At 38.4% G+C, this 22,455-nt stretch overlaps 1 protein-coding gene across 1 annotated transcript; it reads left to right on the top strand.

The window, feature by feature from the left end:
* The first annotated feature begins 11,631 nt into the window (after nucleotides 1-11,631).
* On the top strand, nucleotides 11,632-21,110 carry UNE17 (Subtilisin-like serine endopeptidase family protein). Its single transcript, XM_077391212.1, has 11 exons — nucleotides 11,632-11,712; nucleotides 11,799-11,893; nucleotides 11,973-12,070; nucleotides 12,356-12,511; nucleotides 14,884-15,256; nucleotides 15,865-16,162; nucleotides 17,065-17,132; nucleotides 17,208-17,453; nucleotides 18,596-18,710; nucleotides 18,838-19,051; nucleotides 20,327-21,110. Exons 1-11 carry the CDS (start codon nucleotides 11,632-11,634, stop codon nucleotides 20,920-20,922), a joined length of 2,340 nt encoding a protein of 779 aa, XP_077247327.1. The 3' UTR covers nucleotides 20,923-21,110.
* Nucleotides 21,111-22,455: the final 1,345 nt, after the last annotated feature.

The raw sequence follows: 22,455 nt of genomic DNA, 5'->3' as shown, positions 1-22,455 counted from the left end.
GTGATCCTGTCTCTAAGGAATTCCATTAGTCTTCGGAAGATTAGAATTCAAGTTTCCAATCAAGTAAGAAAACCTGCTATTTTTAGAATTTCTCAGGGTTTTCCCTAATTTCATCAATTTTTGCACCACAGGGGTAATTTGGTAATTTTGATTGTGTTTCATTTGATCCTCGGGTTGTGTCTGAAAAATCTTCAGTGATTCCATGAATTTTGAAAAGCCTGCTAAATTTAGACATCTTAGGGGTTTCGCTCGATTTGGAAATTTTGAGTGTTGAGGGCATTTTGGGCATTTTCAGGGAATGCCAAATGATCTTGTTTGATATTACCTACCAAAAGAAGCAAACTTAAAAACTTTCTATTTTTGAGGTTTGACTACGAAAACTTTCCATTTTTAACTTTCTCCTTTAAAAAATGAACCAATTTGAGGGTATTTTGGTCACATTTTGGTGGGTAATGGTCAAATAGGGGTGTTTTGGTCCAAAAAATTTGTTTCTTTAAAGGGGATAGTTCAACCATATGTTAGGGGTGCACTATAAAGGTCACATGGGTTAGGTCCATCCATAAAATATTGAATTTAAAAGAGTTTTATTAAATTTTTATAAAAAAAACCTAAAACCCATGTGAGAAGGCCCATTGGGCTAAAGTCCACATGGTGGGGTCCATGTGGACCCGCCCATGTGGGTCGGCTACATAAGTGGGTGCCCCACATGAGGATGCCACATGCAAAATCGTCCAACATGGGATGGGGTGGTTGGTGACATCATATTTGTTTTGAAAAAATAATAAAGAAAGGAAAAGTTATAATTAAAAAGGGCTTGTAAGGTCAGGTTAGTAAAATGGCCATAACATTTTACCTTCTTGTCTAAAAAATTTATAATTGTACTTTTTTCGAACTTTTTGGAAAGATCTACAACTTTCTAGTTTATGATGTTTCATGAATCAGCCACTAAATAGGTCAAAAATGAGGTCAAACATCGGACAGCCCTTTTTGGACGAAAATCATTCATAAAAGCTAGTTTCTTATGTGAGAAGGCTTCTAGATTTATCTTGAAGGTCTTCATTCTGTAATTTAGCATTGCTTGGCTTGCAAGAAATTAATATTAGAAGTAAATCCAATTTAAAAGGTAAGGGAAAAGCAAGCCATAGGTGAGAATTGGAAACTAACTAAAGGTAGGAGTCCTCACATTCGAAACTTCTAAATCCAATATAACCCTAACTTTTTCTATAAAAACAAAGCAAGCACAACCTTTGGCTTCACTCTAGAAAATTCATCTCTTTCTCTCTTCCTTCTTGGATTTCATTCATCTCTTCTGTTGCTTTGGTGTTCATCTCTCTTTCAACTGTTCTTCACAAAAGGGATTCTTAAATTCCTTCTTCTTCTCCAAGGCATCACACAATCAAGGATTATTGAAGTGTTCTTTGGATCTTTTTTAGCGAGTAAAAGGGTTGGACAAAGCGTATATCTTGGATTACCAGCCCTAGAGACATGGATCGCGATCGACGGTAAGAATTCCCTTCTTTACGAATTAGAAAAACATGCTAGTGTTTTATTTTTTTGGAATATCAAATCTATAAATTTTCTTTTAAAATTCCAGTATGATATAACATAGAATATAAGTTTTTAAAATAAAAAATTTTGCCCAAAAATTAGTTTTCCTCCATTCAAAGATCGATTTTCTTTCTTTTCTTTTCGGTGTGGTTTTAAACGAGATTTAAAAAGCAACTGTTTGAAAATAGGATCCTTTTCAAAAACCAATAATTTTCTAGGGTTTTAAAAATTCCAAAACTACTGGAAATTGTGATCTTGGACCATGGTTTGACCGTCTCGGTTTCCGTTCAATTTTTCAAATGGTAACCCAGCAAAGGGTTATTGTTTGAAGTATGAAAGGGAAAACAGGTCAAATCAAGTCCAAACTTGATCAAAGTTTGACCCAAAACTGATTTTTGAATTTTCAGTTCACCCAAATATTTTCAAAATATCAAAAGGTTTTAAAAATTGATGAAACTCTCCAAAATTAATGTTCAATAATAAATTGAATTTCTCATGAAATTGTTTTTCGAAAAAAGGTTTTTTTATTATTTTCTAATCGCTTCTTCGTTTTATGTGTCGTAATTCTTTTTTATATTAAATTAATAAAATTTCGAATATTTTTCCTACAAACCAGTAGTTTAGGCCATTAGGAGGTTAGTGAAAATTTTCAAAAGATTTAACAGAGGTTTAATATGATTTCACAATTTTCTTTAAAAAAAACAGGTTTTAATTCCTAGGTAATGAATTCCTCTTTTTATTCAAAAATCAATTTTATAGAGGAGAATTAATTATTAGGTCTTGAAATTTTGACAGTAAATCATATAATCTATTGTATATCTTCTGAAATTTGTACATGATTTTAGGATACCATGTAATCTACTTTTTAATTGATTCATTGATTTTATCCGAATTTTGTGTGAATTTTAATTGGCATCATCAAATCTTGATAAACACCTTTGAAATTTTTACAATAGTCTAATACCATGATTCTATCTATACTGTAACAGTTTTACTTGATTTGAGATTCGTATGCTATGAGTGGATTTGTTAATTTGCAATCTGACCTAAGTTTTGGAAATTCAGAAATTGATAGGAATACTTATTCCAAATTCATGAAACTCTTCCAGTAGTCTAAACTCATTCATATCTTGTTACTGAAAAGGTTTTAATGAAATTGGAGTTCGATTGCTTAGGGTTATTGTGTAATCCTAGCAATCTGGTCTTAATGTTAATAAATCACAACTTAATAGCAAATCAACACAAAAGTCAGTGAAAACTTTCAGAAAATCCTAATTGTTTATCATATATTTAACCTTAAAATTGTTTAAAAAAAAACCCTAGAGGTTATAGATTCCCTTTGTAAAGTGACTATGCTGTGACGGTTTAACTGCCGAGATCGCAATGTAATCGTATACTAATTGCGGTCGATCTTGCATAATTGGAGTGCGTAAATTATAGTATGATATTGGCTCTGAGGTCCACTGTCCACAAAAATCCTGAGAAACATGCTAGGCAATAAGATACTATAACTTACGTGCTAAATTATACAAGGGTTGAGAGTACGATTCCCATCCATGGTTGCGATTCGAGGCCGAAACTGGCAAACCATAGAACCTTTGGTATCCCTTAGATATTTAGGAATTGAAAATCCTTAAAAATAAAAAATCAGTCAATCTAAAAATCACGAATATCAACAAATTGAATTAACTTAATCAAAGTCTTAGGAGTTGTTGGATTGCGTAGGAACCTTTTAGGGCCCCTTAGGAACACTTACGTCACGTTGTGTCCTAGGTTTTCGGGAGTCCTAGAGTCAGGAGTCCAGCCTCATCACGGCCGTTTGCTATGGATAGTAACCGCGCCATAGATCTAGTTACACTAGTAACCCAAATTTTCCATAAGACAGGCCTAGTTACCTAGGATGTAGGTTAACCTCCATTAGTCTAAGGGACTTCTTACACTTAGCTAGGACCATATAGCATCTTAGATGAAGTCCTAGGATAATAAAATCTTCAACTTGAACTAAATAATTTCTCTTAAAACTGTTGAAATAGTCAATCCAGTCTAGATCGGTGTCCTAGATGAGTTAGGCATAAGTAGCTTAGTTTAGGTGCACCGAACTACGATCGACTCTGATTCCAGTGAGGCTGGGATACGTAGGCAACTTGGATACTTGAGTAGTATACCAAGCCCGAGTCAGCTCCACACATAAGCGGTGGGGTTTTGTATATTAATCCTTAAATTAAAAGTAATTAAATCACTTAGGACTTTTCATGAAATTAGAAGTTTAGGAGAGCTTTCACTTAGATTGAATTCAAACAAATTAAGAAAATCAAGATACACATTTAGGAATTACATTAAAATTAGATTTTAGGATGCATGTCACGTAGTTCGCATATTAATATAGAGTTAAGTGAGACATTTAAAAGAAATTCAAAAGAGTTAACTTTTGAAATTGAAGACCGATTATCGGGCAAGAATTGTGCATGTGGTGGTAACTCCCCATACCTTCCATTCTCGTAACCAGGTAACGAGTCTAGATTTCTGGTCAATTATGGGTCCTAGATCCCTCATCTAGGTGGCGACTTTGTCACTCTCTTTTGCGTAGAATTCGGATTGCCTTAGTGATCCGAAGTTCACAATTAAATCACACCTTGTTAGGCTCGGCGGCTTACCCCTGCCCTTATGGGTACTGGTGTAAGCCCAATGGTTTTCACCTTGGCATTCCCATCTTATTTTGATGATTCCAATACACAAGTGATTTATGATCACTAATGTGTTTGATTGTCTAAGTTGTAGATCACATTAGTGCTAAGACAACATTGCTTGGATTAAGGCCAAAGAAGATCTCATTGGACCACATTATGAAGGCCAAAGTCATCGAAGATCCAAGACGAATGAAGACTTGAAGAATCGCATTGAAGATCGAAGTCGCTTTAGATTGTATACGATCCAATCTTAGCTTAGATTCTAAGAGGCATAATTAAGTCAATCTCATACACCCTAAATGTATAAGAGATTGTCTTTGTGGAGTTCCAACACCTTGGAACCCTCATAGCAATCCCAACTTAGTGTAGAGTTGGAAGCCCAAGAAACAGAAATGAAAATCTGTTGCTGATAGGCTTCTCGGAACTCCGAGCTCGGAACTCCGAGCTCGGAACTCCGAGAAATCCTCGGATCTCCGAGATTTGGTCCAGTAGAAATTTTTCATGTTCTGTTTGTATTCCCGGAACTCTGAGATTTTTCTCGGAACTCCGAGAACTCTATAACGGCCAGAATTATAGCCGTTGGGAATTTTCACTGGAATTACCACAATGCCACTGAACGGTCATATTTTGGTTTTCCTATATATATGGGCATTCTAAACTTCAAGAAAAGGAATCCTAACACTCTAAAAACATACTTGAACATCATAAGAGTGATCAATACTTGTTTATGCCTCCCATCATCTAAGATTAGGATTTGGATCATTAGGCTCTATTTGTACATCTTCTACAAAGTTGTAAACCCTTGTGAGGGATTTTTGTTTCTTTCTTTCTTATTCAAGAAACGTGTAATTGGGCGAGTGTTCGGAGAAGCGTAGCCCACTCTCCGTGGTGAAGATTGCCACCAAGATTAACGGCGGTCGGAATTGTAATCGGCATTGATCTTCGCCGAAGTTAAGAAGATCACATAGTGAAGCCATCAACGGGTTTGGTTGGTGGAGTGGAGTAGGCCTCGCGTTTTGAGGACCGAACCACTTTAAATCTCGGGTGCACTCTCTCTTAAACTCTTGCTCTTTATTTGCATTGCACCTTTAGATTTAACTTGTGTGCTTGAATTTCATTGCTGATCTCTTAATTTCCAAATTAGGTTTAAGTTTTTAATAAGGCTAAAACTTGCTAGTAACCTAATAATTTTCACTCCTCATAGTTGCCATTTCGGGACCACCCTTGGAATTTCAACTGAGTTGCACGTTTGTTTGCACCCTATTGCCTGGTTGCTGCCTGCTTGGTTGGGTAATTAAAATTAATAATAATAAAAGACACACGTCAATCGCGTGGGTATGAGAGACCAGGAAAGAGCGTGGCGGCTCGCGTCCCACTCCTCTCGCGAGATCGGGTCCCACAGTTACAATAATAGCTCAAGAGATAGAAGATTGATTTCCTCCCTTTAGGCTTGATTGCACAATAATTGCTCACAAATACTCTCTCTTAAGAATATTACAAGTAGAAGTCATAGATCAAAACTCTTTTGAATAGAAACAAATCAAGGCACAGGTTTGGAAGAGAGATTTTTAGCAAAAAATGGTTGTAAGACCGAAGTTGTGGCTTAGAGTGTTGGCAGATAATCAAAAGTTGTAGTAAATACAATTACTGTGTATATATAGACCTCAGACCCACAAACTAGCTGTTAGGGGCATTTTCATAAATAAACAAACAAGCTAAAAACTAGCCGTTTCGCTTCAACAGTTATTTTTCTCGACGGGTCTGGTCGACCAGGGGTGGTCGGTCGACCGCCCTTTGAGCGTTGGTTCCATTTTTTTATTTTTATCAACAAGGGTGTCTTGATTGACCGAGAAAGGTCAGTCAACCGGGGCCTGTCGACCCAGATTCAGTCCTTGGTCCATTTTGTGTTTTTCATTTCCTGGCTCGGTCGACCTAGGCAAGGCCAGTCGATTGGAGACCAGTTTTTTCCAAATTTGATCTTCAAAACCATTTGATTATTTTGCAAACTTTTATACTTGGTTTTGAATATATTTGAAAATCGTTTTGGGAAGGTTCCAAGAGTGCCTTGACTTGAAACTAAACATAAAGAGAAGGATGTATATTCTAAGTAAAAACTCTCGCTTCTCTTAATGTGGCCTTCAATAATGTCCCTTTGAATCTTCATTTGCTTGGGATGATTTAATTTGAGCTCCACCTTGATTGTACCTCCAAGGGATGATAATCCAAGTATACTCCAGCTCCTTTAGCAATTGAATGGTTTATCCTCATATGAGCACAACACTCCAAAGCAATTCATTAGTCCTTAAAACATAATCAATTTGAGTTTATTGATCCTCAAAACATGGTGATTAGTTGAACCCATGTGGATTCTTGAGCTAGCAAACACAAAGCCCAAGCTGGACTTCATATCATACACTTCATACTGAAATTCCGAATCATTGTATTCGAAAATGACCGAGTCATCTCCACCATAGACCAAGCAATAGTTATTAGTCCTCTTCAAGTACTTGGAAATATGTTTCACAGTCGTCTAGTGCTCAGAACCTGGGTTAGCTTGATATCTACTTACTACGCCAACTATGTGGCAGATGTCTGGCCTAATACATGACATGGCATACATAAGCCTGCCTACATCCGAGGCGTATGGCATGACACTCATCTTCTTCTTATCTTAAGATGTCTTGGGGGAAATCTTCTTGGAAAGCCTGATTCCATGCCAAAAGGTTATCAACCCCTTCTTGGAATCCTCAGTGCTGAAACGAGAAAAAATCTTATCAATATAGCTCTCATATGAAAGATTCTTCTTCCTATCCTTCTGGTCCCTAAACACTTTAAGGCCCAAAATATAGGATACTTCTTCCAAGTCCTTAATAGCAAAACAACTAGGTAGCCATATTTTCATTCCTGACAACATCCCCATATCATTTCCAATGAGTACAAGCCTCATCCATGTTTTGAGAGAAGCCGAACTCTTTGACCGCCTCTTCAAAATAGAGGTTCCACTTGTGGGATGCCTGCTTTAGTCTATAAATATACCTAAGGAACTTGCACACTTTTTTACTACCCTCTCCTGCATAGACAAAACCCTCAAGTGTTATATATATATATATATATATATATATATATATATATATATATATATATATATATATATATTCCTGAATTTTTTCATTCAAAAAGGAGGATTTGACATCTCTCGGCTAGATCTCATAATCGTAGTGTCCAGTTATAGCTAATAAAATCCTGATAGACTTATGCATGGCCACAGTTGAAAAGGTTTCCTTCAAATCTAGCCTTAAAGGTAATCTACCTTCTCATTTGGGCGTCCTTCCTCTTATTGATCCATTTGTATCCAATGGGTTTAACAATGTCTAATAGATCCACTAAAGTCCAAACCCCATTTGAATACATTGAATTCTTCTCGATTTCATTGCACCTAGACATTTGTCCTCTTTGATGTCTGACATTGCCTCCTTGTAGTTAAGGGGGTCGCCCTCGACCCCATCAAAGATCATACTGAAAGCTAGGGCTGCAACTCGAGCCGGGTAAAACCCGACCCGCATCGACCCGACCCGAAAATAGCCTGGGTCGGGTTTAGGTTTCATGGGTTTCGGGTCGAGCCAGGTTCAGCATTCAAAAGCTCGCATGAATCTCGGGTCGAGCCGGGTTTGAAGGGGCCCGACCCGACCCGACCCGAGTTACATAAGTTATAGTATGTATATTTTTTTCTATTGTTAGTTAAAAGTTAAAGGGATAATTACATTTACACCCCCTCTAGTTTCTGACACATCCACTTCCACCCCTATAGTTTAAAACATGACAAATACACCCTTGTAGTTTCAATTTGTTTAAGGTAGCCCCCCTCAGCTGAAGGTTCGTCCATAGATTGAAGGGTTAGGATGATCCGATGGAGCTAATTTTTTGGGCACACCCTAACTATGTCAGGACCCATCAAATGAACGCTTTGGATCATCCAAACAATGTGGGCCCACATTATTTGGATGATTTTTTGGTAGTGTTTGGATTCGGGTAGGGCCCACATTATTTGGATGATCCAAAGCGTTCATTTGATGGGTCCTGACATAGATATGGTGTGCCCAAAAAATCAGCTCCATCGGATCATCCTACCCTTCAATCTATGGACGAACCTTTAGCTGAGGGGGCAAACCTTAAACAAATTGAAACTACAGGGGTGTATTTGTCACGTTTTAAACTATAGGGGTGGAAGTGGATGTGTCAGAAACTAGAGGGGGTGTAAATGTAATTATCCCAAAGTTAAAAGTGAAAACCCACGCACCCACTGTTACTGTATGTGAGTGTAATTTCTGCTTCTATGAGTTGAGTTGATTCAAGTGTTTGATTCAGCATTGTTTGATTGTAATTACAACATTGTTTGATTACAGCATTGTTTGATTCAAGTGTGATGTGAGTGTAATTACATCATTGTTTGATTCAAGTGTAATGTGAGTGTAATTTCTGCTTCTATGAGTTGAGTTGCCTTGCCAAACAAGATTTTTCCTTAAAAATTTGCGTCAACGTGAAAAAACCCGACCCGACCCGAACCGACCCAAGATTTATCATGAGTAGGGCCGGGTTTGGGAATCGTGGGTTTTCCGGAAAAAAAAACCCGACCCGACCCGACCCGAGATATTTCTCGGGTAGGGTTGGGTTCTCCAAAACCCGACCCGCCCGACCCGAGTTGCAGCCCTACTGAAAGCCTCGCCAAGATAGACAAGTCTATTAGGCATCCTGATCTCCCTAGTACAACGTCAGATGGTTGGAATAGGTTGAGTGGGTTCCTACTATTCTTCCTCATATGTTCTCTTAGTTGGATCATTAGACTGCTCTCCAAGGCGGGTATCCTTGTTGCCTGCATTCAGGGTGAGCTCCTTTTACATGAATGCGGCATTCCGACTCACAAATATGTTTTGCTCGCTAGGGTTATAAAATTAATAACCCTGGTCTCTTTAGGATATCAAACAAAGACACACCTCTCAATCCTTGTTCCATCTTATCAGTGCCTATCTTTTTCTTGTGGGCCGAACAACACCATATCCTCAAATGTTAAAGGGGGGTTTCCTGCTCGTCCATATCTCATTGGAGTCTTAGGAACCAACTTAGTCAGAACTCGGGTGAAAACATAAAGCATCGTCTATATGGCCTAGCCCTAAAGGAATAGACGTGCATTGGCGAAGCTTATCACCAAATGGACCATGTCCAAAATAGCATGATTTTTCCTCTCTGGTACATTATTATGCTTTGGCATTGCTGGCAGAGTCCAATGAGAAATGATCCCACTCGCCCGTAGAATCCCCAAACTCAGTCAAGAGGTACTCTCCACCCGTGTCAGAGCAACAACCTTGATGGTCTGACCAATCTGGTTCTCCAATTCATTCTTGAACTCCTTGAACTTTTTAAGGGTTTCAGACTTATGTCACATCAAGTAAATGTAACCATATCTTGAATGGCCATCCGTGAAGGACACGAAGTAGATATACACTACTCTCATAGGATGAGATAGGGGTCAACATACGTGAATGTGGTTTAAGTTCAACAAAGCTTTGGCCCTTCTACTCTTGCCCTTAAGGGAGCCTTGGTCATTTTACCCTGCAAAAACAGCTCAAAGGTTGGCAAGGGTTCCACAGTGATCCGTTCGAGGTTAATATGCCCAACCCAAAGGTATGATAAGTGAGTTGGATTTGCGGCATCCCTAGCCCTTTTTAGAGTTAAGACACTCACTTTTAGGTAGAGCTCCCCTTCAGCTAACCTTCTACTTTCCTTGAACCCTTGCAAAATGGTAGACATGTGAGCTTTAACCAGTATCCACACACCAAGATAAAGTAGGACCAATCATATTGGTCTCAACAATAAAAAACTTGTGACATACCTTCTGAAGTCTTGCCATACTGTCGGCTCTCTAGAAAGGCCTTACCGTTCCTTTTCTAATGTTCGGCATTTCCGCCTACCACCCTGTGACTTCTTCTTGAAGCTACGCTTCTTAACCACCTCCAAGACGTTTCTCTTAGCGTCGTTGCCTCTCCTCTTCTTACCCTTGCCTTTCTTTTTGGCGTAGTTGGAACACGTCTACAATGAAGGCAGAATTCTGGTTCTTTCTCAAAAGGTCCTCTGCCGATTAAAGCATGTTCAACAGCTCTGACATTGTCACCTCCATTTTGTTCCTACTGTAATTCAACACAAACATGCTGAAAGATTCAGGGAGATATGCTTGCACTGCGAGCCCAATGGTTCACCCCTTGGAAATCTTCTATGTTTTGATGATTCCAAACGCAAGTTGATTTTTATGTTTTACTAATGTGTTTGATGTTTAAATGCATGTGTTGAAGATCTTCTCAATCGAGCACCAAAGTCAAGGATAAAGCATGGATCGTGTCTCGAACTACTATTGGAGATCACATGAGCCAAAGAGAAGAAGAAGGCTTAGGCCAATCATGGAAATTATGTGAAGCCAAAGAAAAGGTGAATCGATCCAGGAAGGTAAATAAGACTTGAAGAAGTGAAGAGCTTTGAAGATCAAGTGTTTTCAAGTCTTTTAGAATGTAAATTCCAATCCTAGCTTAAGGCTAATTAGAGGATCAAGGAGGCTAAGATATAGGATCATCCTAACCCATGATTTGTGGAGATTTAAAACGGACGCTTTTAAACCTCCATTGATTTGTCCATTTTAAATCTCCACAAATCGAAGGGTTAGGATGATACTATGGAGATTATTTTTTGGGCACTCCCTATGTATATCAGGTCCCATTACATGAATGGTTTAGACTACCCAAACAATGTGGGCCCCACTCATTTTATGATGATCATAATCATGGTTTTGAAATTTCAGCCGAAATCCAACTAGATCAATTAAAATAATATTTTATCTCAAACAATATTTTGGCCAAAATTACCAAAATTTCAGGAAAATATTAAACAGTGAACAAAATTGAGATTTTTGGGTGAAATCTCTTAATTTCGGACGAAATTTCGGGGAAAACGAAATTCAGACCGAAATTTCTAAATTTCAGTTGAAATTTTGTAATGTTTCGGGTATACCCAATTTCGAAATTTAAAACCATGATCACAACAATACTGTATTATCTTAGTATAGGCAGGAATCGTTGGAAATTTTTAAAATGGGAGAGATAGAGCTCATATACACAACTTCATTATCAAGCTATGCACAAATAAAAGATTTTTATGTAGCTGTAGGCATAGGTAAAGAAAGTGAATCAATCATCATGGTGCCATTGGGAGATCTCTCGAGAGTCTTGCAGCTTTGCAAGCCTTGTAACGCACGCACTCCGGTACCCAACCTACTAAAATCATAAACTCCCGCTTCTTTTCCACTATTTAATCTCCACTACTCCCCTTGTGTGGTGCATATGTGGGAGACACAATGGCCACTCCTTTTCAATCTTATTGGGTCCTTGCAGTCACACTTTGTCTTTATTTTATCAATTCAAAGTCCACAGGACAAGTAATTTTAATATACAAGTTGCTTCATCTTTTTGTCCGTAATATGATCTCATCTCATATCTCCTTTGGCTCTTCTTATTTTTGCAGCTGGTTCACATAGTCTATTTAGGCCACAACCATGCTAAGGATCCTCTCTTCACTACAAAATCCCATGTCAAACTCCTCTCTAACGTCTTTGCAAGGTACTTAGCTTACATTCACAAATTCAGATAATTTTCTCTTTTATTGTCGGTCCTTTTTTCACATTTTTTAATGTTATAGTGAAGAAGATGCAGAGGCAGCAATGCTTTATAGCTACAAACATAGCTTCTCTGGCTTTGCTGCACGGCTCAACTCAACACAAGCTAACACCTTGGCTAGTAAGAAGATAACGCCATCTCCTTTTATGGTTTCTTTTTAAGTTTTTCCCTCCTTTTGTCCCTCATGGCTAAGCACTTAGCCTTCCTCATTGTGTTTCTTCTTTATCTTATATATAAAATTTGAGATCTTTCCCTCGGCCGCATTCTTTTACGGGTTTAAAAAATATCTAACACCATCTCTTTCAAGTCCTCACTCGTCTTGAAGATTTTTTATTTATTATTATTATTTTTAATTTTCTTGAGACCCACATTTAGTACTGAACAAATAAAAAAACAAATTTTCAGATATGGAAAGGGTAATATCGGTGTTTCGGAGCAAGACACTTCGACTCCACACAACTCGAAGCTGGGACTTCATGGGTCTAAACTTGGATCACAGCGGACTGACGCCAATGCAACTGGCTTATGGTGATGACATAGTTGTTGGCATCTTTGATACAGGTCATTTTTGTTTGAAGTCTCTTGTTATTCTCTCTTTCCTCTTATTGCACACTTCTTGCAAGAGATTTTTGTTTGAAGTCTGTTGTCAGTCTCCAATGAATGTATTTCTTGTAGTGTTCACTACTAGTATGACATTAGCCCTACCTTCCATAGATTATATAGATCGAAGAGAAGATATGGTGTTTAGCATATAGAAAGCCTTCAAGTTTTGTTGAACTGCATTCGAGTAATCTCATATTTTCCAAAAAGGACGAAACCCATTCTTTTCCCTTGGAATTGTTTTCTTTTTTAATGAATCCCATGCAATTGTTTTCAAATGCATAAAACATATGTTGCGTGTCGAAAAACTATAGGGAAAAGAAGCATGTCAATATCATACGTCGTCGTCATTTGCTAACTTTGGCTTTAAATTAGATAGAAATAAGGAATATGATAATCTTACGTGAAGAAAACATGGGGAAAGCATAATGTCTACCCATCACCTATTTGAGTATGTTTTGCCTATTCAACACAGATCCATCACCTTTTATATCGGTGGACATGTGAGAATGGGTTTGGAGTACGGTCCAATGGGGCCAAAGGATCCAAATGTTAATGGACAAGCACAAGGTGCAATAGTTGGATCTGAACGTGTCTATTGGATCCATATCATAAGGTTCAAAATTATTTTGAATCATGGCACGGATGTAACCACAAAATCTGATGTAGCATCCTAGATCTAAATGGAAGGTGCCAATATACTCATTGACATTATCATTCATTTATGTCTATCCATGTGGGGTACTTTCTAAAATTTAAAAACCTACTAAGGGAAACAAAAGTTCATTTTCTCGCTCTTCATTTAATTTCGATGACGATTCCTCTCTCTCTCTTTCTCTCTCTCTCCATTATTAGAGGCCCTGTTAGTAAGGTGGTTAGACTTTATCAATAAAGTACAAGTATTGATGTGGTGCCTCTAAACTGGTTGCCAACTTGTCTTATTTCTTGAATTAAAATTTTACGCTTGACTTTGGTACTTATAACTTTATAAGTAGGGGTGTAAACGAGCCGAGCCGAGCCCGGCCAGGCTCTGCTCGGCTCGTTAAGCTCAAAGGCTAGGCTCGGGCTCGAACCAGGCTCGGCTCGGTCAGGCTCGGCTAGGCTCGCGAGCCTATCGAGCTTGGGTTATATTCTGGAATATACGTATCAAATGGACGGTTTGGATTATCACGGTTTGGATTATCACAGTGGATTATCACGGTTTGGATTATCAAGGGTGCGAGTTTGGCACATGCCAAGGTGGGTAGCAAAGGTTGCTAGTAAAAGCGAAATAATTAAAAAAAAAAAGTCATCATTACGAAAAATTAAAATATCTGAATGTATATAGTTTTAAATGAAAAATTACTAAAAAATGATAGGAAATTATGATAATTACCAAAAAACTACAACCAAACGGTACGAAGTTATGACAATTACTGAAAAACGTCATGATTATGCCTCAGCTGCTACTGTATTATATTTATATATATGACTGTTTTTCTTAACGAGCCTTAACGAGCCGAGCCGAGCCGAGCCTGGCCTAATTCAGGCTCGGCTCGTTAAGCTTAACGAGCCTAGCAAGCCGGCTCGGCTCGGCTCGTTAAGGATTCGAGCCGAGCTCGAGCCGAGCTTTTTTCGAGCCGAGCTCGAGCGAGCTTCCGAGCCCGAGCCAAAATTGACACCCTTATTTATAAGCATGGTTTTAAATTTCGAAATTACCGACACCGAAATGCATCAAAACCGAAACAGTGGTTTATTTCGGCCGAAATTTCGGTTTTTCTGAAATTTGACCCAAAAAATATGTTTTTTTAATATTAATTTAATATTTCACCGAAATTTAATATTGAATAAAATATTAGTTTCGGGTCAAGTACCAGATTTCGACCGAAATTTCAAAATTTCACGGTCCAAAACCGGTACCGAAACCGAAATTTTAAACCTTGCTTATAAGTAGGGGCATACGTGGGACCTAGGACACTTGGAGCGATGGACGGCCCAATTCAAAATAGATGGCGACTCGATTCGAAATAGATGGATCCAGTCCAAAGTGGATCGCTTGACACCACTAGAATTTACATAGTTGTAATTATATCCATGTATTATTATAGTATGCCGACATAACCCTTGCTATGATTGAAATCACCCTTATGTTATTTTAGAGAGATAAACCTAGCTGACTTTTCAAATTTCAAAGACACAAATTTAGATTGGCAACAAAATGATTGGTGGCTTTCTGAACAGTAACGCCAACAAAACCTGTTATTATCCAATAATTATTTTGTGGTTTTCCATAACACAATGACCAGCCAAGTAATTTACTAATTCTGTGGTCCATTTATTTCTTCATGATAAAGGTATCTGGCCTGAATCCCCCAGCGTCCGAGCAGAGCCCGGAATGGGACCCATTAAGCCTACTTGGAAGGGTGAATGCATAAAGGGCGACAGATTTGATCCTACTAAAGCCTGCAATCGTAAGCTAATCGGAGCTCGTTACTATCTAAAAGGCTTTGAGAGTGAGTACGGTCCCCTAAACACAACTGCAACCCCTGAGTATCGTTCGGCTAGAGATCACATTGGACACGGGACCCACACTGCATCAACGGCCGTCGGATCAATAGTAAAGAACGCGAGCTTCTTTGGGTTTGGGAGAGGCATCGCGCGTGGTGGTGCACCTAGGGCACGACTTGCTGTGTACAAGATATGCTGGACCGTGAATTTCACGGGCAGGTGTGTGAAACAACCAATTACTCCAAAAGCTTAAGCGGTTAGAGTTGGTGTTATTTAATCATTTATATTTTATATACTTCAACACTCCTCACGTGTGGCCACTTTTTTTGGGTTTGCCGGACATGGATTTTTAACATCAAGAGTTTTTGAGTTTTGAACCCAAGACCTGCCATGAGGCAGTATCTCTGATACCATATGAGAAAAGAGTGTCTACTCTATAGAATAGATAAGTTATCTACTCTGTCGGCCCCAAATACAGTGGGGCCCATATTGTTTGGTTGTTGCAAACCATTCATATGATGGGCCCTGACGTAGATAGGGTGTGACAAAAAAAATCTGTCATTTTTTGCCTCCACAAATCGAAAGGTTAGGATGATCCTATGGCGCCGAATTTTTGGGCACACCCTATCTATGTGAGGGCCCATCAAATGAATGCTTCGGATCACTCAAACAATGTGGCCCTCACTGTATTTTAAGCCTACAGAGTAGATAAGTTATCTACTCCGTGGAGTAGGAACTCTTTTCTTTATGAAAAAACCAATTACTATAAAAGCTTAAGCCGTTAGAGTTGGTGTTATTTAATCATTTAAATTTTATATTTCAAATAGGTGCAACGAAGCCGACATATTGGCGGCCTTTGATGATGCATTACACGATGGGGTCCATGTGATTTCAGGATCGTTCGGTTCGACTCCACCTCTATTGCCATTCTTCTCTTCAAACGCAGGTATTGGTTCGTTCCACGCCACACAAATGGGTGTATCGGTTGTCTTCTCCGCTGGGAACGATGGGCCGGATCCATCTCTGGTGCAAAATGTTGCACCGTGGAGTATTTGTGTCGCTGCTTCATCTATGGACCGCACGTTTCCAACACAAATTATATTGGATGGTCAGATTTCGATCGTGGTAATTTTCTATTGAATTTATTTTTTTAATTGTTGAAAGAAAAGTTCTTTTGGAATGATAGCCAAATTCCTAATTAACAGTACGGGCCCATCGCCATATTTATAATGACCAAGGCTAAGAATTGTGTTTCCCATCCTTATCAAATGATCATGCCCTTTAAAGATGTCCCCAAGAGATTGATTCTTTATACACTTCAATCTTGAAAATGCTAAAAATAAATTCAATTATACGCTCCCTCCTAAAAGATATTTATTGGGCCATACTTTTATCTTGTTAATATGGTCTGATATTTATTGGGCCCTACTTTTATCTTATTTTTTGGGCCGACCGTATGGAATTGAGATCATTTTGATCGGATGATCATCGTTCCTGGTTTTATGCAAACTATTATCTTAAATTTGGATGTCATTTCAGGATAAGACGAACACCTTGTGAATCCATACAAGATCAACGGTCATGATCTTACATTTATGTCCATCTATGTCACGTGTACGTTAAAGGGATTGGTCCTTTAGCTCAAAGGTCCCACGTTCGATCCCAGCTAACTTACCTGCCAAAATCAACAGTTTAGCTTTTCTTGGAAGAACCCTAAATAAGGTTTGATGGATCAATGGCCTAGGATTATCCCATCAAGGAGATCACAATGTTATTGGTATTTGGCTGCCCTTTAAGGCTTTTATTCGAGTCAATGGATTTGATAGCATAAAGAAGATAGTTGTAGGACTCAAGAAATTACTTCTAGAGGAATTTAAAATTGGCTTTCTTATAAACATTAACTATAGAAAAGCTTCTTTTTTTTTTGTGAGGACAATATATATTTAATGGGAAAGTTGGGTAGTCCCCAATTCATTTAAAACATTAAAAATGTAAATACTCTACTATACACATGATATTTTGTACAGGGACAAGGCTTCATTGTGAAACAAATCAGTGCAACAATAGTGAATACCACGCAATATTTTCGTAATGGGTATGGCACTCTGTCTCTCTACATCTCTATCTTTCTTCTTGCAATTACCTTATCTGATGCTTCAAATGTGTATAGGGTGTGTGAGTATGAAAACTGGACAGGGAAATTTGCCTCAGGGAAGGTGATCCTATGCTTTTCTACCTTAGGACCGCAGTTAAGTGGCAACGCGGCTCTAGCAGTTTTTGCCGCCAATGGATTGGCCTTGATCTATGCCGCACCGATGACTCAGCAAATAGCCCAAGTTGATATTGTTCCCACCGTCTATGTGGACATCAGCCAGGGGACTCAGATCCTTTATTACACATTGTTAAAACCCTCGAGGTGACTGAATATAGCTATGAATATTTAAAAAAAAGATATCAATTTTATTAGGAAATATAGAAATCGTTAAAAGTGCACTTCAGTCCGTAAAGATTCCCCCGTATAAAATGAGGCACTAGATGCTCCTAATTTGGCTAGATAATCAGCCAAATCGTTGGCTCTTCTAGGAATGAGAGAAAAAAGTGATAGTAGTGTATAGGCTTAGATCTTTAATGTCACCTACAAGATTGGCTTGTCTCCACAGCTTGTCACAAATCCCTTTAGCCCACAAAATTGTGGTAGAGGAATCACTTTCTACTTCCAAATAACCCTCCTGAACAAAATGTTCATGAGTAGCCATGAACATTTCCATTTAAAAAGATGTCCTAGGGTGGGACTCATATTTAGATTCCCATACATGAACTTTCATTTCCCGTTACAGCTACTCCGTATTGTGGCATCCATTGAAAGAAGTTCAAAAGAATAATATTTTGAATTTTAGATTTTATTAAGGCCCTGTTTGTTTTGGATTTTAGAATCGACTTTTGGACTCAAAATTAGGCCCAGTTTGTTTTGGATTAAGAGAACTGATTGTGAGTCCAAAATTGATTAATGGACTCCAATTAAACGTTAATTTGAGTCCAATAATCAGTTTTGGGCTGACAATAGGTTCTCGTAATTGAAAATGAACAGAGCTTTAGCTACCTATTAAACTTTTAACAGCTTAAGCTTTTGGAGTAAATGGTGGTTTCCCATGGAATCAGAGCTATTGCCTCATGGCAGGTCCTACTTTCAAAACCCAACAACTCCTTGATATTAAAAATCCACGTGCCAATCCAAAAGATGGGCCACATGTGCCACATGTACAGCCAACCCAATAAACAGTTTTGGACTCTCAATCGCTTCTCAAAATAAAAAACAAACTGGGCATAAATGTAATTTTATGTCCAATAATGAGTTTTTTTACTCAAAATTCAATTCAAACATGTCCTTAGAAAAATATCTTGCAACTCAAAAAGTGCTTTTAGGTTCTAAATTCCAAAAATAATGGTCATTTAGCCCAGTTTCTATAACCACTCATTTTGGGAAATGGACAATAATGTTAATCTTCATCCAAGAATTAATTTGTTCATCCTAACATGAAGTGTGTGTGAACCATCAAGGTCATCCAAGGTGCAGATTATGCCAAGCAAAACAGTTGTTGGAACTTCACCAGCACCTGTTGTCGCATACTTCTCCTCCAGAGGTCCAAATTCTCAGTCTCCCAATATTCTCAAGGTGCACAAACACATGGAATTCCAATGATCTCTGTGTATTACAAAATTCTAATGCTACTGAGGGATATATGAGGAGTTTCTTTAGACACTAGCAATTCTACTAAATATTTGAGTTGTTGGTTTTGCAGCCAGACATTAGTGCCCCTGGAGTGAGTATTTTAGCAGCGTGGCCTCGGGAAGCTCCACCAGCTGTGCTCCCCATTGATGATCGATCCGTCGATTGGAATTTCGACTCAGGGACTTCCATGTCCTGCCCTCATGTAGCTGGAATAGTAGCACTTCTCAAATCGGCGCACCCGGATTGGTCCCCCGCTGCCATTAAATCTGCTATGATGACAACAGGTAAAGAATCTCAGATTAAGTATCAATGATTAAATAATGCCAACTCTAACAACTTAAGCTTTTAGAGAAACTGGTTCTTTCACATGGTATCGGAGCTATGGCCTCACGACAGGTCTTGGGTTCAAAACCCAACAACTCCATGATATTAAAAATTCACATGTAAGGCCAACCCAAAAGAGGGGTCACACATGAGGGGGAGTGTTGAAGTATACATGATTAAATAACGCCAACTCTAACAGCTTTAGCTTATGGAGTGATTGGTTGTTTCAAAGAGTCAACCATTTGCCACCCACTCATGGACACAATTATGAGAATAACAGCATGCCAGATAATCGTCCATGAAGCAAGAGGAATCTAGTTTTAACAAACCCAAATCTTTTTTTTCTTTAGTTCTGTTTCTCGCCACGAAAAAAGGGTGTAAAACGAAATTTACACCCTTTTCTAATGGACAAATGGGCATAAAATTTGTTTTATGCATATTCGAAAGATAAGAAATTGCCACAGTTCGTGAATGTTGCTTGCTAGCTGGATGTTGTGACCAATGCTTAAAGACCCACACTCATACAACAACTTGCATTAGTTAAAATTGAATTAACCCACAAGTAAGTGATTGATGTGATGAGTTTTTTACTTTCTCGGGCTAAGGCCCTGTTTGTTTAAGATTATGACAACGATTGCCAGTCCAAAGCCAATTATTGGGCTCAAAATTCGACGTAATTTTGAGTGCAATAATTGGTTTTGAAGTCACAATTATTTGTCATAATCATAAAAGAACAGGGCCTAAGAAAAAGAAGTTTTTGATCGACACGATAGGTATAGAACTGAGTCAACTCTAGGAAAACCTAGAACTATCCTCATGCTAAAATGTAGCATGAGCTATGCAGGGTATGGTAATGGTATGCATTAATGTGGTGAACTTTAAGCTAGTTACCACCTTCAATACTTATGTATTCATAATTAAAAGCTGGGATGATCAAATAGCTGTGGTGGAAATTCCAGCGTTTAATCACACAAATGTAGGAAACAGCATAGACATTAGTCAATCAATCTGTTTAGAACAAAATATTTCCATTCAGAAAAGAAAAATCAAACTTTTTAGAACATAATTTTTTTTCAAACGTATATAGAAGAAAAGCACATTACTATTAATTGTAATGGGCCTCTAAAAAACCAAACAAAAGTAGAGGTATTCTAAAAACTTTTTTCATGAAATTTGTGACTCTTTTAACTGTAAGCAGATTGCTCATACCTCTCTCAAAACTCCATTTACTACAGCTTACACAAGGGACACAAGCCATGACAAGATTTTGGGAGGAGGAACAATGAAACTAGCAGACCCATTCGACATTGGTGCCGGCCACGTAAACCCCTTACAAGCAATCGATCCAGGGCTGATCTATGACTTGGATACTCGAGACTACATCCTCTTTCTTTGTAGCATAGGCTACACTCAGGCACAAATGAAGAACCTTTTTCTTCCGTCTCAAGGAATCGACACCAATTGCCCAAAAGATCGCCCGACAGATATGGATCTTAATTATCCGTCAATTGCCATTTCAAATCTTCAATCTACGGTCACAGTCAAGAGAACATTGAGCAATGTGGGACACTCTAGTGCAATTTACTTTGTAAGTGTTGTGAATCCTGAAGGAGTGCATGTGGAAGTCTGGCCAAGGATCCTAGTTTTCACATGGGAGAAGGAACGGATTTCATATCATGTTACCCTTACACCTATAAAGCATTCTCAAGGGAGGTACACTTTTGGAGAGATAGTTTGGTCTGATGGCTACCATCATGTGAGGAGTCAACTAGTTGTCCGTGTTAACAAAAATGGGGATGATGGGGACAATGAACCTATTTCTAGTGCTTAAGTTGGGTAGATTTCTTAAAGAAATAATACCATCATTTAAGGAGTGAGCTAGTATTGTATGGGTTTTCAATGAGTTTGTGGTTGTGATTTCGAAAGGTCTGTGACTTCTTTCCATAATGTGCAAGGTTCTCGTCCAAACTTGCAAATATGCAAAACACTTTGTACTTAATGAGGTTTAAATAAAACACATTTCACTGGCATCTAAACACATTTGGTATGTGTTGTTTCCTTCATGGCTCTTGTTCCTTCTCTTGGTTCTTCTTCTTCCTTTCCTCTCTCTAAAAATGCTTTGCTAATTACACTCTTTGATTTACCTCTCAAATAAGGGAAAAAGAAAAGTGAGGAAAAAAGAATTATATTTCTTGCATTGTACTTTCATACTATGCACGTCCAAACAGACCTGTATTAAGGATGACCTGCAGAAACTAGGGAGGTCCCTAATAGATTTCCATATTATGCCACATGTATAATCTTACATTAATAACTGTTTTTATGTCAAAAGTAACCCTACCTTTTTTTAAAAAAAATAGTTAACAACCCCCTACTTTTCTATGCGTTGCAAGACAGTTCTATGACAAGCATTTCTTCATATTGTTTTCATCTTCAAAACATAGAACACTACACAAAGATACTTCACTTGAACTTCTAAACTCGAATCCCACACAAAGAAATGAATGTTGCTACGGCAGCCACAGTTTCCTGCAGCATGTTTACAGCAAGCAGCAAAGAGATTGCATTGGCTTTCAGAAAGGATTTAATGCATTTGCCTATGGTGCAATGACCAATATCCAGGAGGCCTGGAAAGCATCAATCATAAAACTGTTACACGGATGCTTAGATGTTTGAGCTATTAAGGAATTAGGATTTGGGTTTTGAAATGTCGGGTGGGAAGAAGAATACGAGGCTGGTTTGGGGTTTTTTTCGAAGTTGGGGTTTGTAAGAAGAGTTCTAATAGGTTAAAGCAGTGGCAGAGAAGAGGGTTTCTAAGGTTGAGTGTGAAGAGAAGAAGGAAGTAGAAGAAGAAGAAGACAGCTTTGTTTGAAAGCATTAAGAGCAAAGACCAAACAGGTGTGCAACTTGGGCTGGGCTCAACACGAACTCGAGAGAACCCAATTTGGCTTAAGGTTTAAGGTTGAGACCTTGGCAAGGCGATTCAAGTAGAACCCAACCCCATCCCCCAAATTTCATGATTTTAAATCAATTGTCAAAATCTTAACATTATATTATTTGGGAAATGATATCAGCACAACCATGTTTTGTGATTTGCGCAAATGCAACTAAAGAGTTGTCAAAAGGTTATTACAGTGCCCAAAAAAGCTCTTTAACAACTGCGATAATTAAAAGTTTAAAAAATGGCTGTGCTGATAGTTTCCCTAATTTTTTCTATTTGTCCCGAGCCAACTGAAACAACAGGTTGAGTTGGGGTGAAGAGATTTAGAGGCTGATTGGGTTGGGTTAGGGTTGAGGTAACAGTGGGGCAGGCTAGGGTTGGCCTGTCAACCCAACCTAACGCCGCCTGACTAGGACCACTAAT

This window comes from Tasmannia lanceolata, unplaced genomic scaffold (assembly GCF_043159265.1).
Source record: "Tasmannia lanceolata isolate RefF3 unplaced genomic scaffold, GAP_Taslan_0.1 ptg000012l, whole genome shotgun sequence".
Classification (NCBI taxonomy): domain Eukaryota; kingdom Viridiplantae; phylum Streptophyta; class Magnoliopsida; order Canellales; family Winteraceae; genus Tasmannia; species Tasmannia lanceolata.
Note: the sequence above shows the minus strand (reverse complement) of the source record. Positions and strands in the feature narration are given on the sequence as shown.

Bases quoted from the DNA above. Each gene is read 5' to 3' on its own strand.
- UNE17 (XM_077391212.1), top strand. From the start codon at position 11,632: ATGGCCACTCCTTTTCAATCTTATTGGGTCCTTGCAGTCACACTTTGT. The intron at 12,512-14,883 runs GTCATTTTTGTT...TTCATGATAAAG, and splicing joins TGTTGGCATCTTTGATACAG to GTATCTGGCCTGAATCCCCC. The intron at 16,163-17,064 runs GTAATTTTCTAT...TATTTTGTACAG, and splicing joins ATGGTCAGATTTCGATCGTG to GGACAAGGCTTCATTGTGAA.